The sequence below is a fragment of the Mixophyes fleayi genome, chromosome 5, assembly GCF_038048845.1.
Source record: "Mixophyes fleayi isolate aMixFle1 chromosome 5, aMixFle1.hap1, whole genome shotgun sequence".
Classification (NCBI taxonomy): Eukaryota; Metazoa; Chordata; class Amphibia; order Anura; family Limnodynastidae; genus Mixophyes; species Mixophyes fleayi.
Window position 1 is genome coordinate 127,640,482 of NC_134406.1, and position 17,570 is coordinate 127,658,051.

At 44.4% G+C, this 17,570-nt stretch overlaps 1 protein-coding gene across 1 annotated transcript; it reads right to left on the reverse strand.

Moving 5' to 3' along the window:
• Nucleotides 1-3,833: 3,833 nt before the first annotated feature.
• On the reverse strand, nucleotides 3,834-11,667 carry LOC142158646 (uncharacterized). The gene is made up of 2 exons (XM_075212821.1): nucleotides 8,685-11,667; nucleotides 3,834-6,260 (listed from the first exon to the last, which is right to left on the reverse strand). The coding sequence occupies exons 1-2, from the start codon at nucleotides 9,034-9,036 to the stop codon at nucleotides 5,365-5,367; spliced, it is 1,248 nt and encodes a 415-aa protein (XP_075068922.1). The 5' UTR covers nucleotides 9,037-11,667; the 3' UTR covers nucleotides 3,834-5,364.
• Between the last annotated feature and the right edge of the window lie 5,903 nt (nucleotides 11,668-17,570).

Below are 17,570 nucleotides of genomic sequence, written 5' to 3' on the forward strand. Positions count from 1 at the left end.
CAAGTGCGTCCTCTTGCCGCAGTAGGAGGGGCTTATAATGCTGCCACCATTGGACCCCTTAACCGGCATCAAGTACCAGGTTTCTTCTGGGTAATTGACGCTGCGAGTGTACCCCATTACTGGTTACCTGAACTGGTACTCCTGACCTCATTCTATAGATTAGGGTTGCTGTGGATGGATTCCCCCTGGCCTATCACACTGACCAGGGCTGAAGTGTAGCAGGCAGAGCGGTGGTACCGGAAAAGCTGGGTCCAACTTCAGAAACAGCCGGAGAACGGATTAGATTTAGGGTCTAATCTGCAGGTCTCAGGAATACAGCAATATTGAAGATGTTTTTCAAGCAGGTCTTTGAGTAAGTGATGTTTATTTGCTCTCACACTGGTTGAAGGTACCAGTGCTAAGGTCAGATGAAATCAGAAGAACAACTTTTCAATACAAACCAGTGCCTTTTATACAGTTTGGACACAGGCTATTTTTAGGATCAGGAAGCAATGTGTTTACACAAACATGGATTTACATGCATTGCAAAGCCAACAATATTTACACTTATCTATGAAATTGTAGAGACGCTGTGATGTCCTGCATCACATGCTGTTTACAATGTTCATAAAGGTTTGAACACTCTGACAAAAGGCCACACAATAACGACCCCCTGCTGGGCCTTTGGCCAGAGCAGGCATTTGACACTTAGTTAGCAATTCCTGCTATCAGACACCCTCCCCATATGCCTAATTGGAGGTTTCCACTAGCAACCTTACAAACCCCAAACAAAGACACTTCCATAGAAAACACATCTCAATACACAAAAGACTTTGCAAACAAAGGCTCAATGTATCAGATATATACATCAGAAATAAGGCACTTACTTTAGTAAGGTTAAAACAGAAAAAAAGATTAACTACCCTGGTCTCAGAAATAACAATTACCTATATCAAAATATACACAATATCAAAAATAAGTGCATGTGCAATTATATAAATAAGCGCCCTATTTCCAGTCACAGTACCAAATATATATTTAGGAGCAATTAAAGAATTGCTGAGGATTGTACAAATTGACAACCTAAATTTAATTAAAGAATTAATCAATGTAGTACTCAGTGGCAATGTAACTAGGTGGACGAGACATTCTGTTAATCAAACCACTTGTGAATTAGGATATGAGGCAACTCATAGTTTGATGTCTGATATAACATATACACTTCCTGAGAATTTGTATTTCATATGTGGAAGGCAAGCAATAAATGGCTAACTTCAAATTCTGATGGTTTATGTTATATTGGTGAATTAATTCATAGTACAATTGTAATGGAACATAAGGATCTGATTGACATTATTACTCAAAATATAAAACAATGAACGAGGAGATCTATAAAAACTATAAGTGCTAAATATAAGCATCTTTTTAATATAGAACACTCAGTTAAAGTAAGAGTGGGTTTTGAAAAGGTTTTCACTCATGGACAAATTGGATATTTAAACATTGTTGACACAATAGAGCAGTTAGCTGATTTGTTGGATAATATTGCAAAAATTTATGAGGACACATTCAGGTATGTTTCAAAAGAGCTTCAAGCTTATAAAGCTGAGCTACTTCAGCATAGATTAATATTAGATTATTTAACTGCACAAAGTAGTGGATATTTACAAATATTAGAAACTGTTTAAAGGATCCATTGGAAAGAGGGGGTCACTTAGCGCTCAAGTACATGTGTGGAGCAAGTGGGTATGAAACTTGGCAGAGTGCTGATAGAGGTGGTGTGGGGTTTTGATGAAGTGAGATAAAGTCAGTGGGAGGTGATAAATAATGGTTGATGATGGTGTTGCTGATGCATGACGTGGTGATCAGTACTGGGATTCTCGACGGATGCTGTAAAGGATTGTGTGATGTCTCTGCAGGCTCTTGCCGCATGTGGTATTAGTGGTAAAGCACTAATGCAGCGGTAGTGATGTTATCTGGTAGGCGGTGAGGTTCTATGTATGATTTTCTGTTCCTCTCTTCGTATTAAGTGGTGTGAGTTGCAAGTACCTGAAGGGATTCAGATAAGCGCCTATAGGTGTCTCTGTAGAGGCAGAGGTTGCGGACTGCCGAGAGTTGGTTGCCGAGTTTAGAACAACCGATGGTGATCCAGTGGAGCCCGCCCACAGGTCCTAAGGCAGCGAGTGTTAAAGTAAGTGGTCTGCTTGTTGTGCTGCACTCTGTGTCCGCCCCTTGTTTCCGGTCGCCGGGTAGTGTTACTTATCTCGCTGGGTTGCGAGAAGTATGTTCGCGGGCAGGACTCGGGAAAGAGAGAGCAAGTACATGGTGATGTACAGTTGTACAAATTTATTTAGTAAAGAATAAGAAACAGCTTGTACAAAAAGCGTAAAGGGTCGTGAGTGAAATGTAACACCAATGCGTTTCGTCCGTGCTTGGACTTTTTTGAGGAGTAGTACAATGTATTGCAGGGTGAGTTTATAAAGCCCGGGCTGGCGTGTGGTTGGTGGGGATTGATGGATGATGATTGGCTCATCCCGTGGGAGTGCCATAACCAATGCTAACCCGTGTTGAGGGGAGTGGTAAAGCATTCAGTGTGTATGTTGTGAATGTAACAGAGATCCGGCAATGATCATGTGTAAAAACAATGTGAAGCGATGTAAGTCATAAGTAAACAGTATTCACCAGTATTCAGTAATCGGTTATTTGAAATAGGTATTTGTAATTGCCTAATCTTGGAGGCAAAGAGGTGTATAGAGTTGCAATTGAAATCCGTAATATGTACGGAGAATGACTTGAGATCACCGATAATGAACATGGTGATATGGGGATTTTATGGTTGCTCGGGGTGGCGTGAGACTGGTGTTGGGGTAGCCTTAGGAGTGACATGATTGTTCCGTGGATCAATGGTGCAATGATGGGAAGAATAATTACATTGCATGGAAATAACCAATATAGAAAAATGGGAATGACAAAAATGAGCAATGTAAATGAAAAAACGATGGAAAGTTACCTAACTAGTTATTATATTGACCAATCAGGGAATGATCAATATCTAAGTTAATTGGAAATGGAGGAGGACTGCTAAATTGGTGATGAATGGATAATTGACCATAAGATCACACATCTTATGACTGTATACAATAATAACCCGTACCTCATGTGGTGACAATGGAACCATTGAGATGCAGCAGATGTTGCCCTGAGAAATGTGACACCGTTCTATCCTATGGTTGATACATGATTCTTAAATTGTTGAATGTACACTTTCATCTGGTGTTAGAGTTCTTGTATCAGCAAGGTGGAAAATACAGTACAATGACATGGGGTTGCATAATGGTGGGCTATTGGATACTACCTTCCTGTTTCTTTTGTGGAGAAGTGTGAAAACCATCAACTAATATGGATCGTGAAGGTGAGATTATGGCGCTATGGTGATGATAGGGGCAAATGTGATAGCAGATATGAAGGCAGATATGGAAGCAGGTGGTTCCATAGGTTAAGGAGGTATGTGCTTATGGTGTGGATGAGAAGGGTGGAAAATTGGGGGTTAAACTTGTGGCACGTATACCACCTTGCATCCAAATGGGCACAGGTATGTGTGTACAGGAATGCTGAGCAGTTGTGGATGTCCACATTGTGCAGGAATTAAAGGTCCAGTATGTACTTTATGTCAAAATCTATAAAATGCATAGTGTTGATTACCCCTTCAAATGCATTCCCCTCTTTGTTTAAAACATCCCCACATATACAACCATAAAATAAAGACACGGACACCGACTTAAGTTTGGAATAAAAAAGGTCCTTTTATTACATTATTATTATTTAAATTATATGTTTATTTTATTTTATTTATCTTTATTTTATTTTACTATCAATACTATCAAAAGCTATAAGCAATTTGGACCTTTTTCTTTATAGAGGTGGCGAAGAGCAAGGGCAGCCAGCTAAAATCAACATGAACCAATACAGTGGAAGATCGCCTCCTTTCCACCAACCCAGGTTAACACCTTAACTATTGGCCGGTACTATACACTATAAATTAACTCAATACCCTCTGAACTCAAACTGGTCAAGCCCTTTCTAGGCAAAAACCTGATACTCCTTACAAGAGTACCAACGAGTCTAATAACATTGAGGGAACCAAGGCTATATTGCCAACACATTAAGTACCGTATGTTTAACAACCTTATGACTGCCATGCTCTCCTGCCACAGCCGAGTGCCCTACGGACCACGCGGCCCGCCACCTAAAGAAAGAACTAAACCCTTGAGCTCTGAAAAAATCCTCTCTATGAACAAAACCGTTCCTACTGGCGACAAATGAACCCCATCTGCTCTAAAAAGATGCCTCTTGTCTACCGTTAACCAAGGATGACTAATGACAACCCCCTGCGTGCCCCTAATGTTCTGCCTTGCGTATCCATTTATCTTTTTAACCACCTTTATCAATGTGGCCGGGGGGATAGATGATCTCCAGGACAATCGAGGTATTATGTTGGACCAACAAACCTTCATTGAAGGCCATCGGGCATGTATTTGTGCGAGATCTTCACGAATATTAATGATTAAATCAAGGGATTTGCCCTTTCCTACATCATTACCTCCCAAATGAATGACCACTATATCCGGGGTACCGTGTACTTCTATTTCTTCCCCTAACGTGGGAATCAAAGCCGCCCATACCATGCCCCTTTTACCCAACCAGCGGATGTCAACTGGGTGTGTGAAAGCGGACCACCTCTCCGCTATACTGTGTTTCGCCGCCCAAAAGATAAATGAATGACCCACGACCCATATCCTTGTTTTCTTCACCGAAAAACCTAAAACAAAATGAATAGTCCCATCAATCATAACCATGTTTGAGAAACGTGCACCAAACAGCCGTGTTAACACACAGAACTATATTTGTATTTTATTTTTATTTTTATGTCAATTTTAACAAATCGTTGAGGTATCCCCTCCCTACCAGAGGGGCCACCCCAACTAAATTCGAATCTTGGAAAGGAAGAAGAACCTGTTTTTAGCTCTAAAAGCAATTAATTTTATCTATTTTGTCTTGTTTATTGACTGATTTATTTTTCATTTTATTTTTATTTTATAAACTGAATTATCTTTATTCTTTAATTCTTAACAAAGTGAAATGGAAAATTGGTAACCCATATGAAGGTAAAAACCCCTTGTTAACCCCGGGAGGCACACACACTAATCAGGCCTTGCCAAGGAAAACAAGAGGAAAAATCCCTCCATGCCCCCGTTTAACACAGCGAGCAGCATAACCCTGAGTCACCAAGTGATAGATGAGAAAAGCAGAGATGAAAGCGATAAAGAACCATGAGGGACATAAGGGGAGAACATGACCATATATATACAAGAGCCCTTACAAGGCTCATTTATCCGGCCGGATATATTTCTTATAGGCCTGTGACTTCCATCTCCCTAACGCCTGAATCTCATTGACAGATGCCCCTCTGGCCGCAGCGGCGGTGGCCGCCCCTATCCTAAAAGAATGCGTGCCATATTCAACAGGGTTAAGGTCAACCTCCCCAAGGGCCCGTTTTAACAAAGCGCTGAACTGAAATTTAGTTACTGGTGTATTGTCCAAATGACTTAACCACAAACCTTCCCCTGGGGGGCGAATTTTAGCGAATTGATTGGCCAGCTTGACCGGGCATATGAATGTTTCCTGCTGCTCCGTAATCGCTAACCCATGACCTCTGCCTAACTGGTCCGTTTTGGATTTGACTATCTTACAACGTATCACATTAGTTTGTAAAATAACATTTCTAAACAACAAAGCTCCCCCCATGTCGTTCTTAGATCTGGCTACCAACTCACTAACCCTAAAGGCTCCGTGATACGCCATTGAAAAAGCCAGCCCAAATAGCAAAGCCTCGTAGTTATCTGTAGCTAAATTACGCAACACCTCAATCAATCTGGCTAAAATTTGCCCGTCAATCGGCCGGCGAGTGTCATTATTTGTAGGCTGAGTCCTGGACCAACCCTTCAGTGCTTTAGTTATGAGAAATGATTTTGTGGGATCCTGCGCGCTGTTCAACCTAGCCGTGAATGAAATACCAGCCAAAAGGGACCCCATCTTTGCTCTAGAAACCCCTTCGTTGTAACACTTCCACATAAAACCCGTAATAGAGGGAACCTGACCTGAAGCGACGCTGTCGCAAGATGCGCAGTAATTCAACCAACGTTCCCATGCCCCTTGATAACATTTCCTAGTTGCCGGAGCCAAGGACGCTTCTGCTAGCCACCTTATCCCTAAAGGACCATCTGCCAAACATAAGGAGGACACTGTAAGCCGGTTAAACTTGCCTGTGGAGCCAGAGATCTGAAGCGCTGCCATTCAAAACGAGAAAGAGCATCGGCTATTTGGTTATCCACGCCAGGAACATGACGTGCCCGAAAGGTAATGTCAGACTCTAAACACCTCAACACCAGGACACGGAGCAAATTAATCGCCGTGCGTGAGGAGGCGCTTTGCTTGTTAATAGCCTGCACTACACCTAAGTTGTCGCACCAAAAACCCACGCTCCTGCCGCGCAACCGGACAGCCCACAGCTCCAAAGCCACAACAATGGGAAACAATTCTAACGTTAACAGATTTCGCACCAAGCCTTCGGATCTCCATGACTGAGGCCAGGGTGCCGCGCACCATTCCCCTTGGAAAAAGGCGCCAAAACCTTTCGAGCCTGATGCGTCCGTATGCAAATCCAAAGATGTACTAGCTACTGCGGGTGCTGGCCATACTCTTACACCGTTAAAAACCACTAGAAAACGACTCCATATACCTAGATCCTCCCTAATCTCTGCGGACAATCGCACCTGGGAATGGGGACTACGCAAGCCTGACGTTGCTAGCTGAAGCTTCCTACAAAATACTCGGCCCATGGGTATTACTCGGCAGGCAAAATTGAAAGAACCTAGCAACGATTGAACTTTACGCAACGTGCAAGATGGGACCGTCAAGACCTCTCGTATCAGGGATTGTAACTTAGCCACTTTATCAGATGGTAAACGACAACAGCCTTCCAATGTGTCAATTTCGATACCTAAAAACATTAGGCATGTGGCCGGGCCCTCTGTTTTGTCTGCAGCTACTGGCACCCCCATCACTCGAAATAGCGCTTGTGCAGCATACAATGTTTCCTTACAACAAGGGGAATTAGCCGGACCTATAAACAGGAAGTCATCCAGATAATGCGCAATGCCGCGATGTCCCGTCCCTGCCCCGATACACCAATGGAGAAAGGAACTAAAAGCCTCAAAATATGCGCATGATACTGAACAGCCCATTGGCAGACACCGATCCACATAGTAATCTTTCTGAATTCTAAAACCCATAAATTTAAAGGACTCTGGATGCAACGGGAGGAGGCGAAAAGCCGATTCTATGTCCAGCTTAGCCATCAGCGCTCCATTGCCAAATTCTCTTACTAGTGCTAACGCATCATCGAAGGACTGGTACACCACTGAGCTGATTTGTGGGTCAATTGCATCATTAACTGACTTACCCGCTGGGTGAGACAAATGCTGAATTAGTCTAAATTTCCCTGGAGTCTTTTTAGGTACTATTCCCACCGGGGAAATTACTAAATCCCGAATAGGAGGGGATGAAAATGGACCCACCATGCGCCCAAGGCCTATCTCTTTTCCTACTTTTTCCGCCAGTATGTCGGGGTGCACGTATGCGGAGCGAAGGTTTTTAGCGGCAGTACCCGCCACCCCACTATTTATGGGGAGACGAAAACCAAGGCGAAAACCCTCTCTAAGGAAAGAGGCCTGCGCCGCATCTGGGTAAAGAGCCAGCCATCTACAGAGGATTGGGAAAATAATGGGGGAGTCCGCTTTAGACATTACCCCCCGCCCCTCCCCGTCCCCTACCGACTCCACTGGCACATCTGGAGCATTCTTTGATGGGATGACTACCTCGACAGTTGGTGCAGACGTGCCTATAGCGGCACGCATCTCCCCTTCCGCATGAGGAATTGTTAAAGGCAAAGCAGCGATTTTTGGAAGACTGGGGAGCACCTCGTCTCCCCCCATACGGAAACCTGGCTACCTGAGGGGGACCGTATCCTATGCTCACCTCCCATACCTGGGCTCTATTTAACCTTAACCAAATCTCCACGTCCTTAAAAGCCAGGGGCATATAAAGCTGACCGTGCACCTTCTCGCGGAACAGCTTATCGTACAACCTCCAGGTACCTGGGCGTTCGCAACTATGCATCTCATTAATAAGGTGAAGATATTTCCATACGTCTATGATTGCATCAGGTCTGGTTTCCAAATAGCAGGCTGAGAAAACGCAATACCCTGTCAGCCAGTTGGCAAAGTTTCTGTAGGTATCCTCCCCTACTCCCCCTCGCGCGTACGCAGCTGCCAACTCTTTTTGTGCGACCTTCGTCAGCTCGAATATATCCACATAATGACCTTTCTTAATCTTGTGCCTCATGCTGCGCCTAACTCCTATCAACAATGCTGTGTTTTCACATCTAACCAGGGGACCTCCAGCCGGAGTGGAAGACACTGCCCGATCTACGCTCTTCCTTTTAGTTCCCCCGAAGTGGGTGTTAAGGATTTTAATAAGCTTGCGCTGACCCTGCCTAGGGGAAGAAGGGGCTGACTCATCGCTGGTGGTATCTATGCTTGAACTGGACATGTATGTGTTGCTTATAGTAGAACCGTCATACTCACCGGCCGCTCCCTGCGCCTCCTGAAGATCCAATCTCGATCCACTTTCGCCTTCCGAAGCGACTGGCTGCGACCCCTGTTGCCCTGCCGAACTCCCTGCCGCCACCTCCTGGTGCACCTGCGACTCCACTCCGTCCATGCCCGTCCGCCCCGCTACTGAAAGTGGCTGCATCTGTGAAACTGGATAAGAAGAGACGTTAGCACATGGAGTAGGCAAGTTGCGCAACTGCTGAGCAGGAACCCCATCCGGGGTAGACGCTGGGGGGTTGACCATGAGATGACTGAGGAAACCCGCTTGAGGGGGAACCCCTTGATCCCTAACTCCCGGCTGACTAACCGGAGGAAACGAATCCATACCAGAAACGGAAGAACTATTAACCAAGGAGGGTTGAGGGTAAGAATGTAAATACTGGCCAGCTAAGGCTGGATAAGGGGCCGACCACAGGTTACCTGCTTCAATTACAGACCCATAACCCCTAGGGGGGTATGGCAGAGACCAAGAGGGGGGGGTCCCTCCGTCCTGGGTAAATTGCTAAAATAGTTTTGAGACGGCCCTACCGCGGCAGGGTCAGGAACTAGAGATCTGTTAGAGGCCAAACCAAGAGAAAGGGACGGCTGGTGTGACGTAACACCACCCCCTGGAGGGAAAACAACAGGGGCTGGGCCCAGCAAGCCAGGGGCCCTATTGGAGGATACCCCGGACAAAACTTGGGACCCGATATCAGCAGAAAAAAGGAGAGGAGAAGACACCGGAGGGGGGGGGGTCCCGGACCAGGGGGAGGGGCAGGGAAAGGAGGGGGTTAAGGGGAGAGGCACTGCGGAAAGGGGGCAGGAGGGGGGGGGGGAACCTGATGAGACCCACAGGGGGAAATGAGAGTTTGCTGCCGGAAAACCTGGGGCCCAGAAGGAGAAAGGGACTGAAGCCCACTGACAACAGCTCCCCGACCAAGAGACCCCGAGGGAAGTAGAGGGTCAAAAATAACTGGTCCCAGGCCTCTATAAGGAGAACCATGCAACTGCCCACCGGACTGACCCATGTCCCTGAAGGGGGAGGAACCTGCTACTTGTGCCCCAGATGAAACCTGCTCGACGATGGCGGCAGGGGAGGAGGACAAAGATGGCTGACGGCAGCTGGGGATAACCCCGGGGGCGGGGGAAGGTGATCCCCTGCCCCGGGCACTGGCGTGGCGCCTAATGCACTGAACTGCTCCGGAAGCAAGCGGCCTAGCCGCCCGCTCCGGAGCCCTGGCTCTGCGTAGCCGACTCGGCCCCGCCCCGCGAGAACTTCTCGCGGCGGCCGAGTCACGTGGCCTGCGGTCGGGAGCGCTGCCTCCCGCTAGGAAGTCCCCGGCGGGGACTAGAGCCTCCGCTTGTCCCTGGGCAGAGCGAGGGAGGGGGATATCGGTGGGGGCAGACAGGGAAACTGGGGAAGACATTGCTAACAGGGAGGAGGGAGGGGGAGGGGACCCCGCGAACCTGGTGGGAATGGACCTGGATCTCCTAGGGCGGGATGAAGTCATACTGAAGGGGGGGGGAAATAAAAGTTGGGGGGAAGGAAAAGAAAGAAGGGAAAAAGCAGCGAAGGGGGAGACAAGAGAAAGAAAGAAAGGAGAAAGAGAGAGGCAAGAACAAACCACAGGGAGATACACAGAGAATAAACCAAAGGGGAGCCAGATACTACGCCTGATGCTGCAGCTTCTCCGGATCCAGGAAACAGGAAGCTCTCTCCTTCTCACACTGCTTGATATATTCTTTCCACGACACTCCCACTTCCTTCCTAATTGGCTGATTACACTACAGCCTTAAAACCCCCCAGTGGTGAGTAACATTATCAGCTCACAACACATGATTTTAAACTCCTTCGGCTAATGGCCTCTCTCATAATATTTAATCCACTGGGAGTGAGCGTTTTGAGGTTGTATATCCAACTCGCCTCTTCCCTGTTGATTTGCCTGATAAAATTTCCCCGGCTCCAGTTTTTGTTGACTTGCTTTATGGCAAGAAATTTAAGGCATCGGGTACGCTATGTAGTGTTTATTGTTTTCTTATGTTGTGGATATGTTCGGTTATTCTGACTTTTGTAATTGTAATTTGCAGGTGCGTTCCAGCAAGTATATGATGTTAGTGCTGGTGCAGGATAGGAATTGATCTATGTGGAACTCCTTGCTTGTGGTTTGGGACAGAAATGTTGTTGTGGGTTTGGTGGTTTTGATTTTCATGTTTTTGCATCCCACACATTGACCGCAATGGTAGAAACCACTTGGTTTGGATGAACCAATTGTTGTTTGTCTTAGTTGCATCGGGGGGATGTGATTACGTAATAAAGCCCGGTGGAGACTGGATGCCTTTCTGAAGATGACTTTGGTGTTAGGTGGTAACACGCGGTGTAGAATAGGATCTTTAAGGAGGATTTTCCAATGTTTAACTGCTTTTGTGATTTTGTTGGCTGATGAGGAATACTTGGTTATAAACTATACGTCATTTGTGGGGTTGTCTGATGGTTGTTTTTCTTTATATGTGATAAGGGTACTTCTATCTATTTTACTAACTTGAGTAAAAGCCTGTTTTACTAGGTCTTTGTTATATGCCTTACTTAGGAACTGGGCTTGAAGTGCCCTACCTTGTGTTTCGCAGTCCTGAGTGTTGGTGCAGTTTCTGTGTATCTGCGTGAATTGTCCTATGGGGACGTTAGATAACCAGTTGGGGTGGTGGTGGCTGGAGGCTAGGATATAGATGTTAACGTCTACTTTCTTGTGAATGGTTCTGGTGATGATGGATTGGTTCTGTATTAGTATTTCAAGATCAAGAAATTCTATCTTCTGTTTACTCATTTGCGACGTCAATTTGATGTTCCTGTCGTTGTCATTTATGTACTCAAGGAAGGTGGTAAGAGAGTTGGCGTCACCTTTCCAGATGAAGAGGACATCATCGATGTACCTCTTCCAGAGTACCAAGTTCCCACCGAGGTCATTTCTGCCCCAGATGTAGTCCGCTTCCCACTTTGCATGAAGAGGTTAGCATAACTTGGTGCGAACTTGGTACCCATAGCAGTGCCTCTATGCTGTAGGTAAAAGTAATTGTCGAACCATGTATAATTGTGTGTAAGTATGAACTCAATGCCTTTGAATAAAATCTCAGTTTGTTCTGGGTGTAGTGTATCTGTTCCTTGTAGGAAATGTTGTACTCTAGCTAGGCCGATGTGATGGTCGATAATCGTGTATAATGATGTGACATCCGTGTAAACAAGTCACATGTCTTTGGTTCATGTAATATCCTATAGTGCCTGAATTGCTGCAGTTGTTTCCCTCAAGTATGATGGTTGTTGGCTGACATAATTTTGTAAAAAATTATCCAAATATTGTGATATGTTTGAGGTAAGTGATCCTATCACTGAAATGATGGGTCTCCCTGGAGGATTGGTGGGGTTTTTGTGTAGCTTGGGAAGATGATAGAAAACTGGTATGATTGGATCTTGACTATTCAGGAAATTATATTCTTTGTTGTTAAGAATACCCGCTTCCTTATCTGATTTTAAGAAATCGGATAATTCCTAATTGAATGCCGGTGTGGGGTCTAAGGATAGCTTTTTGTACGTTGTGTTGTCGTTGAGGATGTTATAAGATTCTTGTTTGCAATCATGTAGGTTTTGGAGGACCAGACCTCCACCTTTGTCTGTTGGTTTGATAACAATCTCAATGTTGGTCTTGAGGTTCTTGAGTGCTAACCTTTCTTTTTTGGTGAGATTGAGTGTAGTATTTTTGGATGATGTTGTGTTCATATTCTCTAATTCGTCTGTGAGAAGTTTTTTAAATGTGTCAATATATCTGCTTTTCACCTGAATAGGATAAAAAAAGGACTTGGGACGTAGGTTAGTGTGTGTATATATGCTCTCCGGTGTCGGCCAATGTTGGAGTTCAGATTGTGCGAAATGTTTCTTTAAACATATTTTGTGGCTGATTTGTTGGATGTCTAGATAGGTTTCAAATTTATTGAGATGTCGGGTGGGTGCAAATTTTATACCTTTGCATAGTAAAGATGTTTCAGCTTCGGAGAGTTGGTGGTCATTTAGGTTGAAAATGCCTAACTGTTTGTTGGAGAGAGGTGCTGGGGGGACAGTTTGTGTTTTTTGTAGATGTATGTTCCTTCTTCTTCCTCCTCCTCGTCTGATCTTGAAAGACCTCTTTTTTGTTTTTGTTTTGAGTGGGTGTGGTCAGGTCTTGTGCTGTAGGAAAAGGAGGGCTCAACTCTAAAAAAGATGGAGTATGGGTAAAGGGAGCCTGAGTGGACTGGTGTATTATTGGTGATGCATTGGTGTTATTCGAATCAGAGACATGTGAGGCTGGTATGTTAACTTGAGTCCATTGCTGCACTTATATTTCAAACACAACTGATAATCCTGAGGAAAAAATAGATAAGTATATGTTAAATATTGCACAAATAAAGGATACGTTTAGAATAAAGCAAAATGATCTAGATTCTGGAAATGATGACTGGTGGGAAATTCCTGGCGAAATCCTTCTACTTGGTTTACAGGTTTATTTTCAGGCGTGTCAGTTGATTCTGACGCAGTAACAGGTGTGGCATTAACATCATCATTAGACACATACTGAGACAGCATTCTTCCTAAATCTGTCCCCAGTAGCACATTTGTAGGTATATTTTCTGATACTCCGATCTCTCTTAGACCTCTCCCAGCACCCCAATCAAGGTAAACCTTGGCCACAGGCACAGTAAGGTGAATTCCACCCACCCCTTGCACAGAAATACACTTTCCTGGAATGAAGTCCTCTAACCCTACCAGTTCTGAATACACTAGTGTCACATCCGCACCAGTGTCTCTTAACCCCACAGTTACCTAGTCACCCACAGTGCCCCCTTGTGGTACAGCAACACACAGGACAGCTGGTGAAGATTGCCGGGAAGGTAACCCCAGAGGAGGGTGAACTGGTCTTCTCTTCTGGACAGGCGGTACTAATGTGCCCCACCTGGTTGCACACAAAACACTGGCGGGTGTCTCCCAAAACAGTCTTTGCCCCAACCCTTCCAAAAGATAAAGAAACAGTGGGTGATGGTGTTGAGGGGGGTGACGTTGATCCTCCTGGCCGTCCCCCTTTCCAGGCAGACTGCCCTGGCACAAAAGTCCCTCTTTTAGCTGCAGGGCCCGGGTGACAGTGTACTTGTCAGCCAGTCTAGCTGCTTCCGCAGATGATTTAGGGTCCCGATCCAACGGCCATTCCTTCACATCAGCTGGGCACAACGTAAGAAACTGCTCTTGGATCATTAAATCTTTCAGAGCATCAAATGTGTGATCTTTAACCCTTCAATCCACTGTTTGAAAGAAGTAGACAGTTGCGCCACAAGTCGAGAATAAGTGTCTCGGAATTTCTGCCTATGCGCCTCTGGCATGATATTAAAATGCTGCAACAGGGAACTTTTGATTGCCAATCTCCGTCCATCTCTGGTGGAAGATCTGCAAATGCATCTAGTGCTTTCCCTCACAAACCAGGGGTTAAATAATGTGCCCACTGATCTTTTGCCAGTCCATACTGTCGGCACGTCTTTTCAAATCCTCACAAAAAAGCATCCAAATCCTCATCTTTTTCCAATACAGGGAAATTCTCTGGACGGGGTCTGCTGATACCAGCCTCTCTGGTTTCTGGCTGGCGTTTGATCTTGGCAAGCTCCAGTTCATATCTCCTCTCTGCCTCTTGCTTGGCAGCTTCTCTTTCTGCCTGGCGCTCCGCTCCCTCCATAGCAGCACGCCTCTCTGCTGCCTCCATAGCAGCACGCCTCTTTTGACGGTCAGCAGCTTCCTTCTCCTGGAACTGCTGTATAAGCTGCATTTTGGTTGTAATGTCCGCTGGGCCCAAATGTTTTAGGGCAGCTTACAAATAAACGTCCATAGCAGTGTCCACACATGAACTATTAGAATCATCCGAAATTAACAGTCCTTGGTTTTGAGCAATATCCACAGTCAGGTCCGCTTACGAATCCTGGCTATGCACTTCCTGGAACACATCCACGACTTGATGCTTATCTCTCTGCACAAGAGCTTCAATCAATTGCTCCTTGCTTTTGCCACTAGTGGGAATCCTTCCATCCTCACAATGTGAAATCAGTGCGTCCTTTGTCATGCGTTTATATGCTGCAGCCATCTCCTCAGTTGCATTGCAAAATAAAAGATAGAAAAGAAAAACAGAGAGAGAAGGGAAGGGAACTGCTTTGCACTTATGTCTTTAAAAATAATAATAAGCCCTGAGTTTTGTCCTTGTAAAATTATTGTATTCCTCGCAAGGTTACAATCAGTTTATAAGTGCAAGGGTTAATTGCTTAAACCATGCACTTAATACTCTAAGAAATTAAATAATCCCACCCCTATGCCACCAATTTGTCACGAACACGCTCCCAGCTGCCATGACTTTGGGTTGTTCGCTGTATGAGTTCACACACGATTTCAGCCCACAGTCTGGCACACAGGATTCTAGCTATTGACAGACTAGCAAGACCCACACCAGCAAGCACAGGGTTAACTCTTCACACATCCAGACTGTTACACAAATGTAAATGCAAGCACACACAGCTTGTTAATCAAATGTATCAACAATTCACACACTGGCATTCCAAGGGTTAACTTGGTCGAGCTTTCTCTTCTAACAGGCTAATAGATTCATTAGAGTATCAAGGACGCAACATATTAAATTATAGATCTAATATAGAAAAATACAGGGCATACAGATACAAAAATAATGAATACCAATTAATAGATTTGACATAACAAGCAAAACAGTTTAAAATAAAAGGGGTTACATTCAGAATAGCATTTACTTGAGTTGCATAATCTGTGCCATGGGGAATTGGCTAGGAAGATGGACAGCTTATCAATGTGACTTGATTTCCCCAAAAAGTCTGACAATTATCTGTATCTTGTCTCAGCATTTTAAAGACCTGTCCCTGCCCCCAGGGGTTGTGGCCTGCGACACCTTTTCCAATCACCATTTGCATTTTGCCTGATTTACTAACCAATTCTACTATGTGATCTAACTTTCCTGTAAAGCGTCACATCTATCCAATTTTATCATTAATAAATCCCCTATGATTCTGTCCATCTTTTGATACCAAACATGATGACATTTTGACAATGTGACCTTTTCCAAAGATATATGATTTTAGCTGTTCCCGGATACCCCCCCGTACCTGTCATTCACAACCCTGGTGTAATTTCAGATCCTCAGTATGTAGTGGCACCCGGATTCCCCAAAATATGAACTATGAAACATTTTCCTATGAAGCTCATATTTCCATATACCTGTATAGGCTTTCACATGCTGCCTACAAGGATCTCCAGCTGTGATCGGTTCCACCAAGTCTATTCAAGTGTCCAAGACTAACAGCAAGAGATCTTTGAAAATGCTACAGGTGACATGGTTATCTTCTCACACTGGGATGTGCAAAGCTATCAAATACCTTTACATCAGACCCTCTGTATTTACACTTTACACTTTAACAGCTCAACTGATCCATGGTTTCATTTGAAACAACCTATTTAAACTATACAATTTGTGGTTCCCTGGGCGCTTGTGACTGATAATGGCTAATAAGCATCAATAATGGAATGACCATTTATTATTATAGCCATAAATGCGAGTTGCAACTCATGAATTAACAGACATAGGTTGTGAATAACATACAAATCAACCAAATGGTTATGGATATCAGCAATCTTAAACAGTGATAAAACAATTGCAGATAGAATGCATAAATGGTCAGACGTTGTAAATCCTTGTACGATCCCTGAGGAAGCCAGCAGGGCGAAACGCGTTGGAAAATACTCCTGAGACCAACTACACTACCATATGTGACTTTACTTCATGTGTGGACCATATTCCATCACCGCCACAACAACGGGACCCAGCCGCCGCATGCGCTACACAACCCGGAAGCACAGAGACACTCGCTCGGCAGAAGGACACTTGGAGTCCCCACGGCAACCAGCCAGATACTATTGGAGTCCACTAGGAACACGGCAACTGATTTGCAGCTGAGCTGCAACCCTAACAGTTACAAGGGTCCGTTTACCAGCTCCCATCTCTGGCGATTCCGATGGACAATTCTCTGCCCAGGATTCTGAGTACAGACTTTTAATATCTTCATATTTGTTTTGGACTATCTTAGTATTAGCCTAAAAGGATTTACAACGTCTGACCATTCATGCATTCTATCTGCAATTGTTTTATCACCGTTTAAGATTGCTGATATCCATAACCATTTGGTTGATTTGTATGTTATTCACAACCTATGTCTGTTATTTCATGAGTTGCAACTCGCATTTATGGCTATAATAATAAATGGTCATTCCATTATTGATGCTTATTAGCCATTATCAGTCACAAGCGCCCAGGGAACCACAAATTGTATTGCCTACAGGGTTGAGCTACCCTTTATCCTACCAACTTTACCTTGTCCCCTTTACCTGCTATCCTGTTCCCAATCCCCTTCCCAAGTGGCAGCTACTACACACCACTACATAGGGAGCGCTGATTCTACCCCATCTTTATAACCTATTTAAACAGCAGTTATGATTGATCCCTTATAAATAACTGCAAGTACTCTATGTTCACAACACATGGGTTGATGTTTTTAGAAAAAATTGAAAAAAAAATAAATCCAATAACAGTTTGTCCAAGATAAAATAGACTATATACATTATCAAAGGGTAAAAAGGACCAATATGAACAAAACTTCACACACCCAACTCTACTACAATCTCACCACAAAATATCCAATACACCACTTCACAAATATAAAAAAGACAAAAGAAAATACAAAACTAAACAAAAACTTACATGAGAGAAACATGCTAACTCCTAACACAAAACTCTGCATTACCAT